The 27,119-nt window shown below is 33.9% G+C and overlaps 1 protein-coding gene across 5 annotated transcripts in view; it reads left to right on the top strand.

The window, feature by feature from the left end:
- Nucleotides 1-1,377: 1,377 nt before the first annotated feature.
- Nucleotides 1,378-27,119, top strand: part of Sik3 (Salt-inducible kinase 3) — a 77,189-nt gene continuing 51,447 nt past the window's right edge. For 4 of the 5 annotated variants that reach the window (XR_012464415.1, XM_074170672.1, XM_074170674.1 and 1 more), the window contains exon 1: nucleotides 1,378-1,610. Coding sequence is in view for 3 of the 5 variants with exons in the window: in XM_074170672.1 (XP_074026773.1) it covers nucleotides 1,485-1,610 (126 nt within the window). In the remaining 2 variants the exon portion in view is untranslated. The remainder of the gene's footprint in view (nucleotides 1,611-27,119) is intronic. The other variant, XM_074170675.1, reaches the window with a different exon arrangement.

Raw genomic sequence — 27,119 nt, forward strand, 5'->3', positions numbered from 1 at the left:
TGTATATATCAATATTAATATATGTTACAAAAAGAATTTGAAGATTGATTATGCTAGCACGACCAGCTGTCTAAAGCGCTCGCATATGATAAATAGGAATAATGTAAATTCTGAATAAGGTGAGCTTAGGTTAAAAGGTTAGATTGAGTTATAATACGAAAACGTTCAATAAAACGGAATTTACAAATTATATTATAAAAGTGAAGTTAAGATCAATCTATCAATTGAGAGATTTACAAAGTCAGTTGATAGATTTGAAAAGTGTTAATTGAGAGATTTGAGAACTATCATTTGACAAATTGAAAAAGTGTAGGTACACAATTTTTTGTTTTTCTACACTGACACCTTTACGCCGTCATAATTCTTTCGATAAACATCGCTTATATATAAATAAAAATGTTTATCAACTGCCAATTTTTCAATTTATTTTAATTTATCCAACTCTGAGTTTGGCATATTTTTATACTCTCATGAACCGTGTTATCATTTTTGAAAATTGAAAATTAATTGAATATATAAAAAGTGATGTAGAATTTTTAACAAAATGTAATAACCGTTTTCGCAAATAACAACAACAGCAGTATAATTGTACGCTCTGGGTACAATTTGTTTACATCATTTGTTAATGAATCGTTAATGAATGATAGATAAGTCTGGTGTTTAAAAAAATGCCAATTTTGTGGTTGATGAAAATGATGATTTAAAATGATCTCAAAAATATTTTTTTTGTTTATATATTTTTTTTATTTTTCCATTGTTTAAACAACTTAAACAGTTGTTTACCGAGTTAAACCATATGATCGAAAATTCAGACTAGTTCTGACAGTCTAGAGGTTTTTCAGCTTCGTTTGTATTTTTAGCATATAAGCAAGCTCAAAATTCTTGAAAATTGTCATGTTTCATAAAAATAGTAATATACCACAGTATAATGTTAACTTATTCTTGTGATTGTTTAGTATCAAAACTAATTTCATATAGTTATTTCATTATACATTTTCTTAATTACATTAAGATACGAACTTGGTGAAGAACTTTGACGAGCAGATTTGAGATGTTAGTCAAAAAATACATCAATGAACAAATGTTATGAAGGGGTGGAGTAGGCTAGTTATTGAAAGTAGTTGCAATAAAAAGAGATGGTAATATTTTCTGATGAACTGAATACTCGGCAACCAAGGATAAATTTTGGCATCCATATTCATTTCAGTTTTCTGAAATATTGGTAGCGTCCCGTTCATATACCATGCACTGTATAAATTCAGCATTAGGATCGAATACTGCCACTGCGACAAATTCATAAAATTTTCAAATGTGTATCGAGTGCGCCTATGACGTCAACGTATATGCAAGCGGCATCTGTACGGAAAAAATCGTATTAGTGTAGTACCCTGTGATCGTGATCGGATTGGGTATCGGATCATCGGACATCGGATGGTTGAACGATGGTCTGTGTTTATGTGATGACGGGATGAAAATTGTGTAAAATGTCTTCAAAAACATTTCCCGTTGATAAATTAGTGCGCGTAGGTTACTATGAACTCGAAAAAACAATAGGAAAAGGCAATTTTGCCGTAGTTAAGTTGGCCACTCACGTTGTCACACGAACGAAGGTTTGTAGTGAATTTCGATATCAACATCTCAAATGTCAAATTGTATATAATATTTGTAATTTCTCGTTTTTTTTATATATTAATGAAATGAAAATACATTTAGAACCTGTTCAGAATTCTTTTTCAACATCTATATTTTCTCCAATTGTTCCACTGTTTTTATTAGAATAGAATATTTTGAAAAATGCACATAAACAAATCTTGAGAATTATTTTATTAATTGGGATCAATTGATATTTTAATTCCCAAGATAGTAGTTATGACGAGTACCTAACACCAAACGAAAATGTTTTAAATGTACTAATTTCTTGAGTAAATATTTAGAGGTTATGTTTTATTTTAATGTATTGTAAACCAAGGACAATTGTAGTTAAGAATTAAAGTCTTTATTCCCCTTTAAAATTTACTCAGTGACATCACTTTCAGTATCATTCTGCTATTTCCTTATATATTGTTACCAATCATTTTTCTATAAAATAGATCTCTTCACTTTCACACATAGTTTTCAATTTTCACTAGTACCTAAATACAATTGGAATTGAACTCATACATTCAATAAATCATTTCAGTTTATATTTTGAATTCCTATTTTTTGAACAAATTGAAGTTCTTTCACATTCACCGAGTTTAACAACAGACTAAAATCTCTGATATTTTTCAGAAAGATACTTTTATCCAAAAAGAAATTAAAGTCAATGCTTATAAGCAGGGTTGGCAGGTTTAAACCAACATGCTTGAAACCATGGTTTAAACCAAGGTTTAAACCAACTGGTTTCTTAAGAAAAAACCCGTTTTTTTATTGGGTTTTTCTCTTTCTATGTTGTTGATATTCTAATAATGAAAACTATAGCTTATTAAACTACAAATAAAAGTTTGATATTTAAATTTTTAAATAATATATTCTAAATTATTCTTGTGATTAAAACAACTGTAGATAATTTTACACTAGTAATATTTAAATTTTTCTCTTGGTATGAAGTGGCAATCAATTTAAAAAAAATCTGTTTTTCCGTTAATCAGCTGTCGCCTCCATACGAATGGAGACAGAAGCACATTTGTTATCATATATGCTTGACCCAAGGGAAAAATCTCCTTACTTAGATTTAACACAGGAAGAGACATCAAAAGCACTGGACTTCGCAAAAAAAAGTATCCTGAAATTGACATTATGCCAATGATTATAAAGTTTCAGGCAAAAAGGGTACCTTTTCAAAAACATTTTTTTAAAAAACAGTGTCACTTCAAAAGTGACACAGATTGAGTGGTGGAAAAGCCACAAAAATATTGATACTAACATCAATAATGTTATTGAACAACTTCACACAGCCCAAGCGTCTTCGGCTAGCGTTGAAAGAATTTTTTCTTCCTTTGGGCTAGTGCAGTCGAAACTTCGAAACAGGTTGGGTACAGCAAAAGCCTCCAAACTGGTGTTTTGAAAAGTTTTTAATATATCTGCCGCAAATGAATTTGATATTTTTGTATTTTCGAACTTTGTTATTTTGAATATTATTACGTTTGAAGATGTTTTTTTTTTGTTAAATTAATTTTTTTGTGTGTGTAAATAAAAATAAAAGTTGTCTTAATAATTTTTCATTGTTTATTACTATTATTTTATAAAATAATTTATTAATTTTTAAAGTATTTAGACTTACAATACTTAGTATCAATTAAACCTGGTTTAAACCAAATAAACCTAGTTTAAACAAAAACACCTGTTTTTTTTGTTTTTTTTTAAACCTTGGTTTTTGTCAACCCTGGTTATAAGAAATCTATATCTTATATTTGTCATTAAGGTTGTGCTAAAGTTCTTATGTTATGATACTACAGAAATCTACAATGTGTAGCAAAAATAATACAATCTCTTAATTTTTATTGTGCCATTGGAATCCATAGATATGGTCATCAGCTTCATGTTTAATTTATCCTATGTATAACTGCCCAAACCATTTTAGGACTCATTATGACTACTGTATGTCTTAGTGGGCTAAGTATGTGTTCGTTGAACAGCGAAAGATCAGTTATAGTCTAGTTCACATGTACTTTTTTTTGTAACATTTTTCAGCCCTGTCTACAAATTACGACCAAGGTGTCATTCGATTCGTATTTTTGCCTAGAAAGTTTGAGGAAAGGTCCGAAAACGCGCCGATAAAAATTACAAAAGTTATAAACAATTAAGTGAAAAAAAATGGGGCTTTAGTTTTTTCTTAATATCTCGGAAAATTTTCAAAATTTTGGAAATTTGAAATAAGATTCGAAAAGATCAATGAATTTGCGTAAAAAAAGTCCAGACTCCCGAAACTGTATCTCGATTATTTATAATTTTTATAGAGCCCTGAAAATAGAGCCAAAAGCGGGTAGTCTGGCTTCCGCGCGCCTTTCGTCACTCTGACATAAAAACAAAAAAAATTATTTAAACATATTAAATGTAAATATTAAGGAATGAAAAAATTCATGTAATGTTGGGATACATCAATAAACAATAATCCGCAGTAAAAAAATGTTTATCCCAATTTTAACGTTAATTATAAATTTGTTAATTAATAACTTTTTCTGAATTGAAAGTTAATATAAAAATCCCTATAATTATTAAACTAAAACCCTGACATTTTTTTCCTTTGGTGAAGTTATTCTTAATAGGCAAAAAATAGATTACCGTTGCCAAAATAAAAAAATTGTTATTTTCTATTTTTTTTATTGACAATTGAAAATTATAATTTTATAAAAAATACATTACAATTTTTTTTTTCTAATTTTTCATTGTTTTAATGTCTCATGGCTAAAAACTAATTAATAATATTTTTTTTTACAGCTATTATTAATAAATTTATTATAAACAAATACATTGTTTATAAGCAATTCGAAAATTTTTTTTGCGTTATGTTAATTGAAAAAAATCATGATTTTTAGAAAAAAAATGGTTTCTTAAAAAAATTTCTTTGTTGCTAAAAAATGCGTTTGTTAATTAACAATCGTAACAATCCAGATAAAAAGATTGTTGTAATTGGGACTGATGTAGATCTTGCTGCTTTATTGATAGCTTGGACACCAGAGAATTCAAATATTACAATGTGGAAACCACGAGCATCTACCAAACAGTTGGATGTTATTTATGAAACCAGAAATAATAAGCACTTTACAGGATGCGATACAACGAGCGCTATTTTCGGCAAAGGGGAAAAAATTACTGGATATTATAGATAAAAATCCTCAGCTGATGCAATACGTGGAAGTCTTCTACAATCCCGATGCCTCTCGTCAAGATATCGAAGTAGATGGAGAGCGAATTATGCTGGCCTTGTACGGTCAATTCGATACTAATTCAACATCAGGCCAGTGTCGTGTTTCTCGATTTTTAAGTATGATTGTGAAATCAAAGACTGCGATCAACTTAGCAACTTTACCTCCAACAACAATAGCAACACATTTACACTCATTTAGGACGTATTACTAAGTTCAGTTTTGGATTGGTAATTATAATTTGAATCCGGAAGATTGGGGTTGGATCAAATCTGAAACAATGTTCCTGCCGATAAAAACAACGGAAAAACTGCCGCCTGACGACTTACTTAAGCTGGTTAATTGTGCCTGCATAAAAGAGTGTAATAATCGATGTGGATGTAAAAAAGCTGGGCTTCCTTGCTCATCTTTATGCAAAAATTGTAAAGGTGAAACATGTTCTAACAGTACAAGGCCATCACATGATAATGACAATGATGATACTGATATCACGATCGGTCGATTAAATGCTATCGATAGTAATCCCGATGGAAATGAAGACGACCTTAATGATAATCAAGATTTTCCAGTAGGAGTTCAAGAATACTGTGAATCGATACTTGAAGAAGTCGAAGAGGAGGAGGTTCAAGGAACATCACGACAAGAAAATACAGAAGAAACCACAGATAATGAGCCACCGCCACTAAAACGATCTAAAAGATTAAAAAAAAAATCATAAAAAAACTTTTAACTGTACTAAACATGATTTAACAAATTTTAAAAATAACTTTCAGTATATTTTTGATTCAGTAAATTCCCTGAGAACTTGAAATTTTTCTTTTTTTAATAAATAAAGATCAATAATTAAATAAATAATAGGACTACAACTTTAGTAAAAGGCTCAAATTGTTAATAAATTCATAATGAACAAAAAAGACTTGAAGCATATTTGTCATAACTGCAATAGTTTAAAAGTTATTATAATTATAAAAGCGAAGGAGTGAATGAAAAAGACAAGTATCAAGGTATCACAAATTAAAAGTTTTATAAAAAATAGAATAAATAAAAAAACACATAGTTACTTTTATCATAGAACAAAGTATTGAAAAAAATAAAAATAAACAATTAAAAAAAGAATAAAAAAAGATTTTTTTTCAAAACCTAAAGAACAATAGAATTTATGATTTAAAAAAAAACGGTTCCTTAATTTTATTATTTAGTTGCAAAAAACGATTGTTAATTAACAAACGCATTTTTTAGCAACAAAAAAATTTTTTTAAGAAACCATATTTTTTTCAAAATCATGATTTTTTCAATTAACATAATGCAAAAAAAAATTTCGAATTGCTTATAAACAATGCATTTGTTTATAATAAATTTATTAATAATAGCTGTAAAAAAAAAATATATTATTAATTAGTTTTTAGCCATGAAACATTAAAACAATGAAAAATTAGAAAAAAAAAATTGTAATGTATTTTTTATAAAATTATAATTTTCAATTGTCAATAAAAAAATAGAAAATAACAATTTTTTTATTTTGGCAACGGTAATCTATTTTTTTGCCTATTAAGAATAACTTCACCAAAGGAAAAAAATGTCAGGGTTTTAGTTTAATAATTATAGGGATTTCTATATTAACTTTCAATTCAGAAAAAGTTATTAATTAACAAATTTATAATCAACGTTAAAATTGGGATAAACATTTTTTGACTGCGGATTATTGTTTATTGATCTATCCCAACATTACATGAATTTTGTCATTCCTTAATATTTACATTTAATATGTTTAAATAATTTTTTTTGTTTTTATATCAGAGTGACGAAAGGCGCGCGGAAGCCAGACTACCCGCTTTTGGCTCTATTTTCAGGGCTCTATAAAAATTATAAATAATCGAGATACAGTTTCGGGAGTCGGGACTTTTTTTACACAAATTCATTGATCTTTTCAAATCTTTTTTCAAATTTCCAAAATTTTGAAAATTTTCCGAGATATTAAGAAAAAACTATAGCGCCACCTGCAGTGGCGTATGGAAATTATACTAAACAGATAAGGAAAAGTGATAATAAAATATATAGAATCACAACCTTGACAACAATGTTTTTGTTTTAATGCAATACTATTTCTGAGAATTTAGTGCCTACTATTATGGAATTGTTGAGTACAGAACATGTTCTCAAGATTAAACTCTTCCTCTTGAAAATGATCACTTGGTGATCGAAACACGTGTCGAGGTGTTAAAAATAACGATTTGGTGTTGGGAAAAAACTCCAGTAATATTAATGTGAAATTAATATCAATTCGAACAATTATGATTGGAAAAATATGCATCTCCCATCACCTTTCATTTTATTTTTATTAGAACAATCGTGGAATTATGGAAAATTAGCACTTTGGAGATATTTTTTCAGGAAATAATGATATCGAGCATGTGCGGAAGAAGTGCTTCATATTATTTCTATTGAAAAAATAATATTTAAAAAAAAATAGTGCTGCTGGGGACATTTTAACAAGAAACAATAGTTTTCAACCTGTTCTATATGCCTATGACATATAGCCTATGACAAAATGCAACTGTGTTCCAGGCAGAAGTAGCGGCCATCGAACACTGTATAGAGAAAATAAACAGGCAGAAGGTCACAAATAAAACCGTTGCCATTTTCTGCGACAGCCAGGCGGCAATTGAGGCGCTCAGCTAATTTCAAGCCTTCTCAAGACTAGTGGGAACCTGTCTGAGCGAACTGAAGGAGCTAAGTACCTAAAATAGGGTCCTCTAGCTATAGTCGGCCCAGAACCCTTCTGCAGGGTAGTGAAAGCATGTATAAAGACATCCATAAATTCATGGATGCAAGCCGAATCGATAGATTGGTGGAATTAGCTTCCAGGAATGAGGCAGGCGAAATAGTTTTTTTATTATTTGTTAATTTCCACCTGAAGAAATGTCCTTCAGTTTTATATACTTAGATAATATTTTCCTAAATAGGTAAACCCAGTTAGCTTCCGCTTGCCAATTACTGCGAAAAATAAAAAATAGATTTTTACATGCTTCATTCATGATGTTATATCTAATTGTATACTTAGATATTAATAACAAAATAGTTGACTTTTTTAATAATACTGATATAACTATTACGTATGCTATGTTTAAAAAATACAACAAGAGTCTAAAATATGTAAGAATATAAACTTACTTCGCTTACTCGCTTTTCTGTTTGCGAAATCCTCAATAATCTCGTGTATGTCTATATGGTCTAATATGGCCTCCTCTATGAACATTGCTGCTAAATTTGTTAATCTTTCCTGGCTCATTGTTGAGCGCAGGTAATTTTTTATATAAGTTTTAATTCAAAAAAGGACCTTTCCGCGCTTGCTACGGTGTAGTTAGTAAAATTCATAATGCTATGGTGATGTTAGGGCAAAAAGCTGTCAAACTGTTTAAATACATAAATTCGAGAATTTCCACTACATCAATATTTGATTTTTTGAAAAAAGACTGATACGACACAATTTCTTCACACAAATCATCAGCGTTAATATCCAATGAATCATTTGCAGCTACTTCTTATTCGACTTTGATCTTGGTCATCACTTAGTTTAAATAAAAAATTAAACAAGTCATTATGATTATTCAATAAATTAAATATTTCGTCCACGGAGGATAAAGCTTCATCTAATATATAAAAAAATACATTAATTTTAAAAGCGGTTTTCGGATCATTTATAGTATGGTCTTCGTGTTCATAATCAAAACTCTTTGGAGTTTTTTGGAAATTTTCATGGCATCATTTACAATTTCCTTAAAATTTGCATCGGTTCTAATTTTTATCAATAACTTCTTTAATTCCGTTAAAGCATTTAAAGCAATGTGCATATTTATATTAGTCCAGTCATTATAGTAAGTTCACCTCGGAATTCGAGATACCCAGCTGTAAGTCTGTAAATACTTGTATATTGACACCCTAAAAGTTGCCTCAAAACCTACATATGGTAGGGTGTAAGCAACTATTAAATTTCAAGGTCAAAGGTCACAAAAATCGGTTTTTTGCGCCTTTTTGAAAATATCTCATTTCCTATGGGTTTTTTGCTATTTGTATTCATTATCAATATTGTAGAAAACAAAATTCTCTACAAATTTTGTTTAAAAAAAAATTTTATACGGTGAACCGTTTTCGAGATAGAGGGCGGAGAGCACGCGGTCATAGCATCACTTCAGGTCAACCGGTGCTTCCGGTCGAAAACGCGCCATATATAGTTGATGAACTATCGATAAATCAATGATTATAAATATTTGTCAATTTTCATTAACTATTATATTATATTTTATCATTTTTTTCCTAACTTATCCACTTTTTATTCAGTATTAATTTATTTAACAACACTTACCTGCCCATGTAATTGCAGAATTGTTAATGAAAATATAGGAATTATGTTTGAATTTTAACCTAATTAATATTTATAACTTCTTACATGATGAAAAAAAAAATAATTATGAATTAATCTTTTTATTAAAAAATATCATTGAATACATTTATTTTTATTGAAAGTAAAGAAATGGAATAAAGGGTACAAAAACTACAATTTATAATTTTAATCATCTTCTTTCTCTTCATCGTCGTCTTTTGGCTGCTGGTAAATTTCAAACTGGTCTTCATTATCGTCTTCAACGACATTTGTCTCAAGTTCTTCCATGATTTCGGGGTCAAAGGTTCCATCTTCGTTAATGTCGCTCGGATATGGTAGAGCATTGAGACAAGCTTGCCCATTACATTGGCCACAAGCTAAAGAGCATTCCAAGCCCGCTTTCCTGCATCCGCATCGCGAACCACAACCACTCTTGCAGTTGCAGAAAATTGTATTTAGCAAATCTTCTGGAGCAGGTGGTAAAATTGTCATGATAGGCTCCAGAAAATCCTTTCGCATTGCCCAACCCCATACATGGGGTTCCAAATCATGTCCTAACCAAGTTTGAACTTGATAATATACACGGTTGAAATATTGATGAGCAGCTGCACTTGTTGGTGGAATATTTGAAAGCTGCACAGGTTTATTAAGTTTTGTAGACTTGACGTAATGCATATAACGAAGATGATCGAGACTTTTCACAGATTTCGGAGCATTATAGACTGCCAATAAGGTTTGAGTTCCACTCTCTAATAATCTCTGGGCCGAACAATTTTCTTCCTCAAATGCTGCAGCTAGTTCATCCAAATTTGTCAGTTTCTCAAAAACTTTTTAAAATGATTTTTTTCCCTTTTTAAAAAGCGCAGAAGCGCACTTAATGCGTGCAGAAATAAAATATGTTTTTTAGAATGAGGATAATTATCAAAACTTTTAGTCGAGTATATCTCCGTTTTTACATTACCTTTCCCAACTTTTTTAAAGAAAATTTCTTGTTCGTAAGACAGTGTACGCCCAATTAAAATGACAAGTAAATCAATATTTTATCCTATTATAACTGCAGTTTTTTTAGACTTTGATTCTTCAATTGCAGTTTCAACAATAAGAACATCCGCATCATCTCTGGCTTGTTTAGTAGTAATATTTGCAGCTTGTAATTTTTCAATTAACATATTAATGAACTTATCTTTGTTATTTCGATTTGATAAGAATTTTTCTTGAGTAACTGGTACAACCATTGTTTCATTGGATTGGATTGGATTGGATTATATCGACTGCAGAATTTACTTTTGTCAATATCATATGCCATATATTTAGTGAAATAAATGAAAAGGCGCATATTTTTTCTGCTAGACATTTAGCGTCATATTTTGCCTTCTGATCATATGATATACCATTTGATATTTCATATAAGGCATCATAAGTTTCTGGTAAATTTGTAAACAGCGGTTAGATAGCATCTATTCTGCTTTGTTTGGAAAATGATGAAACAGCAGAGCCGCTGGGGACCGAATCAGGTTCTTAGAGTTCGGCAGAGCCGTACTCTTACCATCTGACCTGAAAGACCACTCACCATACAAACTAATCGGCTTCGTTAAGCAGCTGGGTTTATTTGACCGAGCGTGAATAGGTGTGAGCCACAATAAACCCTTGCGGGTTGCGGTGGAGGGTTGAATAGACCCACTCACTTTAGACCTAACCTAACCTATTCTGCTTGACCATATTGTTTCAGACAATGGTTTTAAGGTCAGATTTATGACATAATATAAACCGATAAAAAAAATTCTTATTTGAAACAAATTGTAAACAATTGAATTATCAATAACATTGCTCTCTTTTAAAATGTTGATAAAGTTGATTGTTTTTAAGATAAATGATAATGATGCAGCGTATAAGTCAGAGATATACGGCTATACTTGGAGGTAAGGGACACATACTGGTAAGCGCGCGTGATAAACAATTATAAAACAGGTATAAACAATGAAATTTTACCAAATCTCCAAATTTCAAATCTCTTTTCAAATGTTTTGTCTGTAAAACTTCAAGTAGTTGGTTTTGGTATAGAAATCTTCAAAATATAAATTGTTATCCATTAAAAAACTTTGTATTTCATCTTTCCCCGAATTTTAATTCGGTACTTTGATGAACTGTCGCGAATGATAAGAAGCGTTGTCAAGAACTATTACACTATTCGCATCCAAATTTGGGATCAATGTGTTTTCAAACCATTCCTCAAAAATATCAGCTTCCATTTTCTTCTGATAGTTAACATTGCAGTCCTCAATTTTTTTCACATAATTTCAAAGAATTTGGAACCCATGCTTCACTTCCTCCGCAATGCACAATGATTAGTCGCGATCCTTTGTTTGCAAGCATGTTAGGCGTACACATTCTCGAACCATCAGTCCACCCTTTTGTAACTGTGCCGTGAGTGTCATACCAAGTTTCGTCCAAATAGAAAATTTGCCGTTGTTCTTGTCTATATTTAGTTATTTGTTCTAAGTATTTGATACACAATTCCACTAGTCTTCTGCTTTCCATAACTGCTTAAAGTTTGTTCATTATTTTAAATCTACATCCTAGTTCCTTTGTCCAGCTGGTTAACTGAAAAACATATTTCAAACAGATTTTTAAACAGAATTCTGAAGAGTTTTGTCACAGCAGCTCAGGTTATGGCCGGAAGTATTCAATTTCTTCCTTATGATTTCAGTTGTAGGAATCTCATTGCTTTTGTAATAGTCGTATATTGTTTTTTTCAATGATTTTATTAGATGAACATCTAAAGGTTTTGGTAATCCCGTATCAAATCGCGTCTTGCGTTCATAAGGTTTGTTTTTGACTATTTTACATACAGTTGAGAATGGAATTTCGGTCAAATCTGATGTTGCTTGTAATAGTTTGTTTCCCTCGAAACCAATCTTGAGATGTAAATTCTTATATACATTGAAACATACTCTCTGTGTTTCAATATTCAAATGCATCCGAATTTTCGCATTGTTCACCATCGCTATTGGAATCACTACACAGGAGAAAGTCTGCGTTGTTATCACACTCGTTATTACTATCAGTACTTATCCAAGGACGCCACATTTTAAACAGATAACAAAAATTTTTAGTAATCATAACTGCACCAATATCGAATTTCAACACTCAAATCGCGATCATTTCCTGAACTGAACATTGACGACACAACGGCGATACTCATCCCCACATTTTATTCGTCACCGTAACATGACTTCAAATTTAATTTTATGACTCTTCATCCAATCATAAAACTCGATTAGTAAAAATTATCCAATACGAACCTACAATTCTTCAGTCCACGTGGACTAGTTGGCAGCGGCATTATTTTTCTGTATTGGCTTTTTTGGCCTTTGAGATGCCGATAGCTTTAACTATTCACAATACAGGTTACTTTGACTATACCTATTGATTAACTAACACTCTTATATTAACGTACAGCCGAAGGTACAGAACCTAGAATCCTGAAATATGAAATAAGCATTAAGAAAAGGAATCAGGAATTTCCATTCCCCCAAGGGGAAAATAGGGATTCATAGATTGTATTGAATTTCGTCAGTTATGAAGTTGGGAACCTGAAGTTTTGGGTTAATAAAAAAATATTGGAACTATTTGTTTAAAATGGTCTGTCACGAAACAATATGACAAACCAAATTCTACGCGGGCGAAGCTGTGGGCAATAGCTAGTAATTTATATTTTGAATTTGAAAAAACAGTAACTAAAAAAATATGCCAACTGTACTAAGTAATGAATAACTTCAAGAATCGGATTATGTTACCTATAAAGAAATTTCGCAAAACTAACAGAACCGTCAAAGACGTCTGCCCTCACGCGTCTGCCCGCGTTCGGGTCGCGTTCTCGGCGATAGCGCCCTGTACCCCCGCGCATCGTCTTCCGTCGTCTTACAGTAGACGCGACGTGTAATGGTTCGCTGCGTTGCATCAAGTTAATCTTATCGTGATAACTTTTAAACTATTCTTCCAATTTACTTAGTGTGCAAGACAAAGTTTATATAAAATACTTACAACAACAATTGTATACATTTGTATTTATACAGGTATTCTAAAATGCATTGTAAAAAAAGTATCCAATTCAATTGTATTTATAGCTCAGTATTTTGCTTATAGTGGCTACCACATAAGAGGTAGAGATATATGTTATCGCGGACTTTTATCTAGAAATTTTTAAGATACACAATCTTACGGTATCTGCATGTAACTCCAACGGTGTAGGCAGCGCACGCCAAGATAGCTAAGAATTTTTCCGACTAACCTAATACTTATCATATTTATAATATTAGTATAGAGCAGTGGTTCGTAACCGGTGGTCCGCGGAGCACTGGTAGTCCCTGGAAGCATCCCAAGCGGTCCGCGGTGCCATCCAAAAAAATATGTTAGATGAGTCGACACGATACAATGCGACCCGCCGCTAAAATGTTTAAAGAAGAATTACTATTTTCTCAAGAACTTGAAACGACGCCGCAAGGTGCAAATGTTATGGACGCAATGAGTCAATATATGGAGAAACATGGACTTACGTGGGAACGGCTTGCGGGGTTTTGTACGGACGGTTCTCCTGCTATGCTTGGTTCTCGCTCTAGTCTCGCAGCATTGATAAAAACCAAAAATCCGTTTGCAATTACGACGCACTGCGTTATTCATCGTCAAGCACTAGCTGCCAAGACGCTTCCAGAATGCTTTGCTTTGACGATGAAAATAGCTATAAAAGTAGTAAATCTCATTGAAAAGAATGCATCCAATACTCGTCTCTTCAAACAATCGTGTTTTGATATGAACTCTGAACATGAAACTTTGATTTTCCACACGGAAGTGCGTTGGCTTTCCAAAAGAAACATGTTGTTGAGGTTGTACGAATTAAGAGAGGAAGTAAAAATATTTTAACTAACAAGGAAAACAAAGAGTTGTTTGATCAGTTCTGCAAGTCCAAATTTCAAATACATTTTGCTTATTTGTTCGATTTTTTTGCTCAACTGAATAAATTAAACCTTCTACTGCAAGGGTCGGGAAATTTGAAGTTGCAAGGCATGAGCAATATTTTTGCTTATGAAGATAAAATCAGGGTGTTTATCGCTAAAATCGAGCTATGGATCAACAAGGTCGAAAGTAATAACTTTTTTGTGTTTGATAAGCTTACTCAAATTATTGATGGACAGAGTGCTGAAATTAAAGGAGACATACAAAAGAACATATTACATTTAAAAAACTTAAAAGTTGAATTCATTCGCTATTTTCCCGACCGCGAGGATAAAAGTATTCAAAAACTGATCCGCAATCCATTTATTGTAAACGTTTCTGAGGTGCCTGATGGAGTTCAAGAAGAAGTAATTGATATGCTACACGACAGCAACTTAAAATCAGGAATTAATTTTGAAAAATTTTGAAGCCAAAAGGCAGTTTCTTTACTAAAACTTTGAGACATTGCTATTCGTTACCTAACTTTATTTTATTCGACATATCTATGTTTTCGGCGCTTCTGATTATTAAAAACAAGTACCGAAATCGGTTGGATGCCACTGCTGATATGCGTTTAAGTTTAAGTAACACTGAACGAAGGATTCAGAATTTAGTAAAGAGTATGCAATCACAAAAATCGCATTAATTTATAATGCAATTTTTGTTACAGTTACTGATTTTACCTAATGATAAAAGGACATTAAATAATATGCGTATTTTATTTAAAGATGAATTAGAACAACCATTCCATTTATTTACTGTACTGTACTGTATTTATTTGTAGTTATCGTAAGGTACTTTATATTAACTACAAACTAATCGACTAACTTGGTGGTCCATGGCCTGACAGAAATTTTGTCAAATGGTCCCGCATGACTATAACAGCTTGGCGACGAGACATTCGCCGATGCGAATATTCGCGCGGTGCGAACGGCTAACAGCCTGGCCACGGGACACTCGCCGATGCGAATATTCGCGCGGTGCGAACGGCGAAGCGTCTAGCGACTGAAACAAACGCATAGCTATGTACTTATGAAGCCACGCGCAACGGCGACCGGCGAAGCGACCGGCAAAATGTACCAAGCGAACCGCGTGGGCGACTTGCGGCGCGACGGGCGAGTAAAACAAATACATGAATCACTACGGCGCAAGCCACGGAGTCGAGCGGCAGTCGCGGCGAATAGTGCAGTGATCAAACGAGTTTAGTTGTTTTCGCCGCGAAAAATGAACACCGAGACTTTTATTGCTGAAATACTAGCTAGACCATCTATTTGGAAGACTGATTAAAAAGTTAGAAATTCATTATTCATTCTACCGTCAATTACAAGTTAGAAGTTGTTTTTTGTTTTGGTTGTAAGAAAAATTTCTGTCATATAATTTAGATTTTTGCAATAAATAACGTAATTATCTGAAAGTATTTTTATTTCATGAAATATTAATATACAGGGTAACATTTAATTAGCTGATAATATTTTGGGCAAAGATAGTTCCAAATAAATTTAGTTATAAAAAAATCCGTTTGCGACCATTACTTTTTTGGGAAAAGTTGTTCATACTGATGGATACTATAGGTAATTCTCCAAAATATGATCAGCTAATTAAATATTACCTCTATACATAGGTATATAGATGAATACGTAATGATGATTAATATAGATGTATATGTATAGATAAAGTACATACTTTAATGCCAAAAACAATTTTTCAGCGGCACTTAAAATTCTATTTGCATTAAGTTTTTTCTCCAGTTTTGGTTGAATATTCATAAGAATATAATCGAAGGTTTCAATACTCATCCTGGTATACTAAAAAAATTTTCTGGATATAATCTGTATTTCTCGTACTCCTTATGGAATTCTCCACTATACCCCGATTCCTATTCAAATGGTGTACTCCACAATATCTTCCAAATATTAGGCCTTGAACCAAAAAACTATTAGTTTCTGAGCAATATCCAGATAATTTCGATAAAGACATTTCGCTGTCAGATTATTGGTCGCGGCGGCGAACGTGACTGTCCGTGGCCTGCAAACGGTGCCGCGCGAATGGTCGCATCGTCCTCCGCTTCGACGTTCGCACCGCCGATCCCCGTGGCCAGGGCGTAAGGTTAAGAACCACTGGTATAGAGTATAGATATATTATTCTCGTCTAACTTTCATTATTCAATCATATCATTATTTATATTCTCCATTTTTCACATTGGATTAGTTTTAAGTGATTTTTCCAGTAGCTTTGAAGTTCGAAGTATTAAATAAGGAATGCTTGATTAATTAATCGGAGTACTTTCATTTGTATTAGTGACAGTAGTCACGAATATACCAATCATTTGTGTCAGGAAAACGTTACATACACTCAAGAGACAAAAAAAACCAATAAATTCTTCTATAACCGTGAAACCACACTCAAATTGTTAGTATATGAGAGCGTTGATAAATATTGTAAAAAAATGATTTGTATCTAATCTAAAGATGTAAAAAATAAATTTGGTCGAGCCCAAAATTATTTATTTCTTACCGACCATACGGAACTAAAGTATGTTAATGTAAAAATAACGCCAAAAACATTAATTTTTTTCAAGGACGCAATGATAAAAAAAGATTTCGTTTACAACAAGTAAACACAAGACACTATCATGTGACGTAACTGTAATCTTACCATGTCCAACTTTAATATGATTAGATAAGTTGTGTTAGATATTGTATGATGTAAAGGTTGTGTATGACTTTTAATCTGTTGAAACGGCGAATACTTGTTTCTATCACTATTTGTTTTTTTTGTCAAAGTAGTTAAATAGATAATTCAAGGGTATTGTAGCAAGTATTTAATGAACTCTGTTATACAAAAAAGAGCGATGCCAAATTAAATGATCACTATTAGCGTATTAATTTATTTTTATTTTTATTTTTATTACTTGTATTTTCATCCTGGAAACTGTTTGTTGTATAATGAATAAAAAGCATACTTTTGAAACAAAACATAATATAGTATACAAAACGCACTAAGCAACCAATTCACCTTGGTCCTTACCTAAATGCACAAAAGCGAAGTATTCTATAATTTATGAGACCAATAAAATATACAATCAATTACCTAATTCCTAATTACTCCTATATAAGGCCTATTATGACCTGGAGGAATATTACAGGGATGATACATTGTGGCCCTTACACCTATCTTTACGTTTTCCCTGTGGGTTGACCAATAATTGACTACACTGAATAATCAAACTTAACTTTATTTCACTCTAAATTCAACATACACCTCAACTAAAACTTCAACTATTATTCGAATGTCTGTCGCCTTTCTAGATCGCTGCATGTACTGCACTGTAACTTCCACTTGACTGTGTTGATATGCTCGTGGCTAGCGTTTATATATCATAATCGAATGCGCTAGAAAATTTCGCCGAAATTCCATCGAAATCGGTAGCATTATTCTCGCTGCATCTAGAGCGCCAGCGAACATCGTACATTCGCTCGCTCTTAGCTACATCACAATTGGTTTATGGCTACCAGTGTCGGCCGGTGTTATTTTCTTTAGGACATGATTTGCAACAATATGTATGATTGTTTTGTGTTTATATATTTATTTATGTATGACTTTGTTTAAAATTTATATTATTATTATTCATTTTACATAACAAGCTTTTACTTATGATGCACTGTTTGGAACCTTTGGTGTAGTAATGAATATTACTGGAGTTTTTTTCCCAACACCAAATCGTTATTTTTAACACCTCGACATGTGTTTCGATCACCAAGTGATCATCTTCAAAGAGGAAGATTAAAACTTCCTCTTTGAAGATGATCACTTGGTGATCGAAACTCGTGTCGAGGTGTTGAAAATAACGATTTGGTGTAGGGAAAAAACTCCAGTAATATTCATAACAAGCTTTGCCAATAAGATTCCATCTTGGACAATAAAGCATATTTTGGCTTGACATGGTCGTTGAGTCAAATATAATTTTGTGCATTTTTCAATATATTTTAATAGTGCTTGTCTTTCAGAATACAATAGCAAAACTTTCAAATAGATGGTGACTTTGAAATTGCACGTTTTGTCAAAAGATATGGTGACGTCACGATATATGTCCGATTGTCGGACACCCACAAGTACTTACTCGTATGATGCTATAAAAACACTGTGGAACAGCAAGCTTCTGAACCACTGGTACGGGAGGCAGCGACAGTTATGCAGTTAGGACAAAGATAGTTCTTCTTTGTGTTGATTCGATTTATTAAACAAAATGAAGGTCTACCAAACCAAAGTTGTGGCGTTTATAAATGACAAATAACAAAATGTGTATATAAAGAATTGTGGAGTGAGTACCTCATTTCCATAGGCTTAAACTTTGTCAAGCGTTTAACAGTAACACGTCAGTGACGTTACAGTTAAGGATCTACCACCCATGCAATCTGTTTTGAAAATGGATTTGGTGACTTCATTTTTCTACAAGACTTAAATTTTATTGACTTAATAAGTAAATAAAAAGACAACAAAATTCTACTGCTTTACTAATGTTGTTAAAACTTGGTAAACGCCTCCAAGTTCAGACAATACGCTGAAAAGTTATAAGTCACGGTAAATTATTATTAGGCTCCAAAATAAACTTTGAATCTACAGAGCTAGTTTTTTCACAATTAGTTTGAGATGAACTTTGTCTAATTTTCGAGCGCGCTTAATAATCGTGAAGAAATAGTAAAACTCTTATAGTAATTAATCATTAAATTTACATTATTTTTCATTGCATACATACATTTTCATATGAGGTTCATCTTGATAAGTAGACAATAAAAATTACAGTAACGTAAAAATGTGGTCATTATTTCTTTTATTCCTTCGCATTTCAAATTGTCAATAATTTTCATATATTTACATATAATCTTTATATTCTTAATCATCTTTATTGTCGAGATCGTTAACTTTTATTCTTCACGTATTCATATAAAAATTGGCCATGACTATCATCACTAAACACGTTCTATACTTCACCCGATTCCTGGAATTCTGAACCAAAAGAATTATTGATTGATATTTGTTTCACTACAGAGATATAAATGACATGAAATCATTTGATTTATTATTTTCAATTTGAAAAAAATCAAGTGCGGCTTGCAAAAATTTCAAAAGTCATAAGTAATTAACTGAAAAAGGGTTTTGTTTTTTGCAAATATCTCAAAAACTATTCAACAGTTTACAAATTTGAAAAAAGATTCAAGAAGAAGAAGGAAATTACAAAAAAGTACTACATCCCGAAACTGTAGGACTAATATTCATAAATTTCCCAGAGACTTGAAAATACGTCCCAAAACGGGTACTGTGGCTTGCGTAATGTTATCGTAATTTTCCAGTTTAATATGCATTAATTAATCAACAATTTTTTTTTCTTAAACAGGAGCATTGCAAGTGCGATAATTGTTGAATAACAAATCTAAGATTTTTTTGAAAGGTCTGAGAATAGATTCCCGTTGGAAAAATAAAAAAAAAAGTTACTATCGATTTGTTTTTTATGATCAGAAGCCACATGAAATAAATTTTTTTATAAATTTTTATTTGTTATTGTTCAAAAAATTGTTCCAAATAAATGCGTTGTTTATAAGATAATTTGAAAAAAAAATTTGAAACGAAATCTTTGATGCAAATTATGATTTAAAAAAACCTTTAAAAATATTTATGGCTTGAAAACGGATTTATTAATTAACAATTTATTTTCTACCATTTGTAATTTAATATACAGGAACCATTTTTTTCAATAATAATTTATCTTGCTCTTTGATATCTGAAAAAATTGTTTTTATTCAAATTTTCATTGTTTATTTAATAAATAATTTGTTATGAACAATAATTTTTTTCTTTATATTTTTTCACTCTCACACTATGTAACAATAACAACCATGTATTATTTCTTGAGATAAAAATTATTTATATTTCATATCGAATTTTTTAAATTCTGTTCTCCTTCACTCCATCATTCTCATCTGGTTTTTCTATATTTTAACTTATTATTACTTATAAACTAATTGAGATACTATGAAAAAACGCAATGCTCAATCATTCCCTATCATATGAAGAACAAATTCAGCCCAAAATTCGAACTATTACCCAATTATCAATTCCATTTATATCATTTGTTTATAAAAAATTTCAGGATTTTTTTTTCCAATTTTTATGTTGAAATATTCGATAAACTGTAATAAATATGACTATATCACTCATATAACTTTTTATTCGAAGTATATTCATCAATAATTTCAGCTTAATGTTTTATTTTTTCATTAAAGGTCCGAAGTGAGCGCATATATATGGTCTTTAAACAGGGACTTCCGAACTTTGGCAACTGATAACGCCCATCTTGTTGGAGTTATATCTGTGAAATTCATTCAACAACATTTACAAATAATGAAATTGTTTTATTAAAAGTGTTCTCTTTGTACAACGTACCGCGCGCTTCGCCTACTTTACGGTCGCTATAATCGACCTATCGAGAGGACTATGCAATGTGGTGGATAAGTTTGAAAAATGTGACCTTGGATGCAAAGAGCTCATGCTCAGACTTGCGGAGAGGAGTAACCAACAAATAAATGAGTTCAGCAATGCCCGGTGGGGGAAAAACTGAAGAGACTGAACGCACAGGATAACTCTCTGTTGAGGATTGCGCGACGTCTCGACAACAAATACGAGCCCATGCCTACCATAGATAGCGATAATAAATGTTGGGTGGCCGACGATCAGAAAGCCAGAGTGTTCAGCGAATATTTCCATAATTTTCACCAGACATCGCCAGGCATCACTGATGCGCACAGAAACATCACCGAACGATGACGATCTGGCCAAACTCCATACCGACTTTGAGGAGGTGAGAGTCACAATAAAACGCCTGCCATTACATAAGGCACCTCGCAGCGATGGCATTGGAGCAGCTCTACTCCGGAACCTGCCGTGCAAAGGTCTCGTACAGATGGTTCATATCATTACAAAATTATTTATACTGCCTTAAGCGCGCGGAGATAATACCCATTCACAAATCAGGAAAATCAAAAAATCAAAGAGAGAGCTAGTGGTCGATCTCGCTGTTTAGTACAGTCGCCAAGATTGTTGACAAAGTACTATTAAGCACACTTCTTCGTCTGGAGAAAAAGCTGAAACTTGTTACGGAGGAACAGTTTGGATTCAGGCAGGGTCGTAATACGACCTTACAATTGGTCCGACTGGTTCACGGTGAAAGGAGGCTTTTCACCAGAAAAAGTAATCACTTATGGTTCTGTTGGACATAAAAAAGCCTTCTGATATGGCAAAAATGTGGACGGCATACGTGCATTTATAAACGATAATAATCTTATATTCTTATCTGGTCAATAGGGAATTCTGGGTTAGAATTCACCAAGCCTTCTCTACGGATTTTTCAATGAAAGAGGTTTCACATGGGTCCTGTCTATCCCCACAACTATATTCTCTATACATACGACTTTCCCATGTTCGCGAAAACGAATGTAGGCATGTATGCGAGGTAGCAACACGCCAAATTCAGATACATCTAGATCGGTTAGTCGTACCGTATACATGGAGAGGAATAAGATAAATCCGACAAAGACTGAACTTGTCTACTTCACGAAGAAATTCACTGATGTGATGATCTTCAGGAAAGTGATTATTCAAGGAAAATGTGTGGAAGAACAGAGAAGTGCGAAGTATCTGCGAGTTATTCTGGATAACCGCTTGAATTTTCATGAACATTTAAGTTTGGCAATTCAGAGAGCGAGCGGCGATTAAACTCAACTACCCTTTCATTACACAAAATATCAAACTGACTGTTGATAACAAGCTCCTGATATACAAACAAGTTATCAGATCAGATATGGTGTACGTTTGTCTTGTATTTTGAAGCCTGAAGAGGACTCCATTAAGAATAATCGAGACGATGCAGAATAAGGTGCTTCGTATCGTGACCAATAGCGATCGATACATGTCATTGGAACATCTGTGAGATATAGCGGAAGTCGAGCCGATTACGGATCTAATCCGACGGCTTGCTTACAAGCACAAGTGGTTCCTACCGAAAAGTCCGCTGACTAGTACAATCACGGCAGTTAGAATATATCATGATCAGCACTTCGACCGTTTGTAAGTTCATGAAAAAACTGGCATAGAAAACTTAGTATAGACAATCTGCCCTGGTTTTTTCATGAACTTTTTCCAGGAGTATCCAGCCAAACACGGCAGTTACATTCTTATTTGAGCAACCTGAATATCAATTCCTTGTAATGGTGTGCATAAACCTTGTTGGCATGAGGCACACGACTCAGTCGTGTTTTAATGAAGTCTGCATTTCTCGGTGAGCGTCAATCCACTAGCACAGCAGGGGGTGTTCCCCAACGCCTCCTTTCAGTGAAGGCGTGAGGGTGCGCTTGTGTACGTAGTATGTGTACGCTTGTGTGTACGTAGTATATTTTAATAAAAAAAAATTATTTTGGTTCGTCGACGAAACGCAAGATCTGCCGAAACATCGCCGCTGTCTGTGAGAGTGTACAAGAGAATCCAAGGCAGTCGATTTAAACGATCATAGACAACGGCGTGTGTTAGCTGAATGGGCTCTGTAACAGTTGGCAACTGACCCTGATTTTTATCAAAAATTCATCATCAGCGATGAGGCCCATTTCTGGATGGGTACGTGAACGAACAAAATTGTCAAATTTGGGACGATACCAATCCACATGAGATCCAAAAGCGTCCAATGCATCCAGAAAAAGTCACTGTTTAGTGTAGATTTTGGGCTGGCGACGTAATCGGTCTATATTTCTTTGAGAACGATGTTGGCCAGGCCATCGCTGTCAACGGCGAGCACTATAGGTCGATGTATACCATCTTGGCCTGAATTGGATGATCTGGACACCAACGATATGTGGTTTCAACATGACGGCGCTACGTGCCACACAGCTCATGCCAAATTGGATATTCTGCACGAGCGATTTGAGGACATGGTCTCTCACGTGGAGGTGATGTGAACTGGTCACCAAGGTGGTCCGATTTGGCCCCGTTAGACTATTTCTTGTGGGGCTTTTTTAAGTCACAGGTTTGTGCGAATAAGCCACAAACCACAGCGGTCCTCAAAGCCAATAGAACCCATGCCATCGGTCAAATTCAGAGTCATGGAAAATTGGCCGTTTCGAATGCGCTCCACCAAGAGAATCCATGGCGGACATTTGAACAATGTTATATTCCTCAAATAACGGCATCAGTAGGTCTTTCAAGCGAATACAATTTTTCGATATCTCACATATTTGTTTTAATTGAATTTAGAGATAGGAAGCACCCAATGAAAGACCCTATACAATTGCGTAAGCCAGAGTATTTGTTTTAGGACGTATTTTAAACACTCTGAAAAAATTATAAATATTCCTCCTACTGTTCCGGGAGGTATTTTGAGAAATGTCAAATAGTTTTTGAGATATTTGCAAAACACCAAACCCCTTTTTTCAGTTAATTGTTCATAAATTTTGCAATTTTTGCAAGCTACACTTGAATTTTTTCAAAAATTATCCACACGATCTCTCTCTCTCTCTGTATCCGTAGAGTAGGGTGGGTGAGTGTAATCCCACAGCACTTAGGCCACATGTGACCCATTGTACATCCTCCCGAGGAGTTGTTCTCCTAGGTCATCGTCCATCCTGTCCTTTCCAGGAAGGTGGACAGAGACCTCCTTTATATCGGCAGGTGTAGGCCAAGACTCGCCGAACACACACTCTCTTATTGACGATAACTCCGGGCACTCTCATAGGACATGCCTGACAGTCTCATCTTCCTGTTCACACATTCTGCATAGAGGTGTGTCCACTAGCCCCATATTATGGAGGTGTTTCCTTAGTTGACAATGGCCAGTCAGAAATCCTACTGTTAAGCGTAGATTTTTCCTGGCCATCGCCAGATATTTCTTCGGCGCCAGCTTTCCAGGGTCGCCCAGGGTGATCCTGGTAAGATTGCATCCTTTGAATCCATCCCATCTTTTTAGGCATTGAGCATTGGTGTTACATTTGGCTAGTTCCGCAATTGTCGAAGTCATCAGGCCGTAGGTGCCACTGGGTCCTAAAATTCTTAGTCCATCCGCTTCCTTGGCTAAAGTGTCGGCAATGCGATTACGTTTACTCCTGTCGTGCCTTTTAACCCACTTCAGGATAATGTTATCATCTATCGAGGCTTTGGCTAAATCCTGGTGGCACTCTAGTACTAGCCGAGGTAGTACTAGAGTGCCACCACGTCTGTTCAAGGCTAATAGGGCTTGTCTGCTGTCAGTGCAGATTGTTATGTTCTTGTCAGAAATTTCTTTCCTGGTTATTTCTTTTGTGGCGATTGAGATACCAACCAGTTCTGTTTGGACCACGCTGGTATTTTTTCCCATTCTCCACTCAATCCTTAGTCTTAGTGATCTAGAGTATACTCCACATCCTGAGCCTTCTTTGGTTTTTGAGCCGACTGTATATATGCGTATTGCATTTGTAGCATCTGACTCTGTGTTCTGTTTTATTTGTATTTTGTAGGGTTTATTAAACACAAACCTGGGTTCAATTGCGTCACTGGTTGTCTGCAGCAGAGGTTGCGCAGTAAGCGCTTCTCGCCATAGGCTCAGCCTCAATTAACTCTTTCCTACTTCGAGGTTTACACCAGCCGTGCACAATCGAAACACGCAACCTCCTTAACGTACAGGTCCAGAGGGGTCAGACTCGTAATTAATTCCATTGTCGCGGTTGATGTTGTTCTCATGGCTCCGGTGATGTTTAAACAAGCCAGTCACTGTATTAGATATTATTTTTGGATGGCAGTTGCTTGTAGAACTTTCGGTCCCCATGCAATGGCTCAGTTCGTTAACATAGGTCTTATTATTGCAGTGTAGATCCACGTGACCACACGAGGTGAAAGACCTCACCTACTCTGTAGGTGAGAGTTCCTGTCGAGGATAGTACTTCAGAGAAGTTTAATTTGCTTTTGAAGATTTTGGGAAGTTTTAAACCCGATAAACTTCATTTCCTGGTGAAAAGGACCATCTCAGCCTACTTGGTATTTATCGACAGTGAGTGTTCTTTACACCATGTTTCTATTAATTTGAGCCCATCCTACGCTCTATCGCACACATTTGCCGGTCTGCAAGATATAGTCATCTGCATATGCAATTGTGTAGAATCCTTTATTGTTAAGGTGATTATCCACACGATATTCCGAATCGAATGACACCTTTTACAACTTGATCATTTACTGAGTGTTACCTGTAACATTGTTCATAACTGACTAAAAAAACTTCAAGGAAATATTTCTACTAAGTTCTTTATTTGTTATGACCAGTTTCGATTTATTAAACCATTCTCAAGTAAACCGAGAATGGTTTAGTTGAGTTTACTTGAGAATGGTTTAACAAACCGAAACCGGTCGTAACAAATGAAAAACTTTGAAGAAATCAGACGAAAGTTATTTTCTTCATCGTATATTCAACCTTTTCCTTAGTTTCAAATTTATCCACAATTAACAAAAATGTCAAGAAGAAATTATGTCGGATAAAGTAAAATTTAGTTGAACTCCTTGTATAAAAAACATTTTAAAAAGGCATAATATGCGACGAATACGACGTAAATATTAAGCTGCGTTCGTTCACATTTCAGATGACGGGTTGACATGTGGAGATTCCAATTGGTTGATTGACTCTAATTTGAAAAATTGACCTGATACAGTGTGCATATGATATAGGAGGAGCCATTTTACAAATAAGAAGCGCACCGTATTGATAAGTGTCTTATAAAAAATGTGCCATTGACGCATTTCATTTCGATTTTTTTTGTCTAAAAATGACGTAGTTTTGTACTTTGCTTGCTCACAGGAGGTTGCTAATTATAATTAACGTTTATTAAACTTTTACTAAGAGGTCAAGAAAAACCCATCATACAGATAGTGGTACTATATGAAGTTCCTGCTAATAATTGCACCTGCCTTTTTTCAGAAATTTCAATTTTCCAAATAGACTCATCTTTCAGTTATAGCTCAGTACCACCGAAATGCTTTACATTTCTTGTTATGGTTTTGTTGAATGGTGAAGGTTTAGGAACTTACACATTCCAAAGAAGTAAACCGTTCAAGGTGTCCCTTAAAAACAATAATGTACGATGGATATATTCTAATTGGAATTGGATATCCGTTTCATGTCCAACGGATGTCCTATGGATGTCCATAGATGGTCAGAGGCTACTGAATTGAACTTCCATAAGATATCCATATTTTAAAGGACAATAGTGTGATATCATAGTATGAAACAATATTAACTGAAAAATTCATTTGAATGAATATAAAAAAATTAAATCAATGTACTGCAAATATATCGGAAACAATATCTTTTCATTTCCAATTTGTTTCTGCCGTGTGGCGCTTTTTGGCTCATCTCAGTCATTTTTTATAGTTTACTCGACTTCTTTTTTATTCACAACTTTACTTATTTTTGATGCTGCTACAAAAAGATAACTACTTACAGACAAAAATACCTGGTTAGGTTAGGTCCTAGGTTAGGTTAGGTTAAGTCCAAAGTGAATGGGTCTGTTCGACCCTCCACCGCAACCCGCAAGGGTTTATTGTAACCCACCTTCTTAACGAAGCCGATGTATTTGTATGGTGAGTGGTCTTGATACTCGCGACACCGTCCCATATTAGGGTTTTTGCACGTCAGCTACACCTGACTATGCCTTAGATGCAACCGTGCAGGGCTTTTTCGCCGCTGGTTTTGGTGAATCATCACTTGAGCGCAAACGTTTGCTAACCTGCTCATGAGGTTTTTTTCCTTCACCTGAGACAGATTCTGCGATTGCCGCTCAAATATTTTGTGCAGGGTGGTTTCATAAGGTACCCCGCTCTTGAGGAGACAACTCAGT

The sequence above is a fragment of the Leptinotarsa decemlineata genome, unplaced genomic scaffold, assembly GCF_025532065.1.
Source record: "Leptinotarsa decemlineata unplaced genomic scaffold, Ldec_3_MD MMD2_P_RNA_scaffold_9, whole genome shotgun sequence".
Classification (NCBI taxonomy): Eukaryota; Metazoa; Arthropoda; class Insecta; order Coleoptera; family Chrysomelidae; genus Leptinotarsa; species Leptinotarsa decemlineata.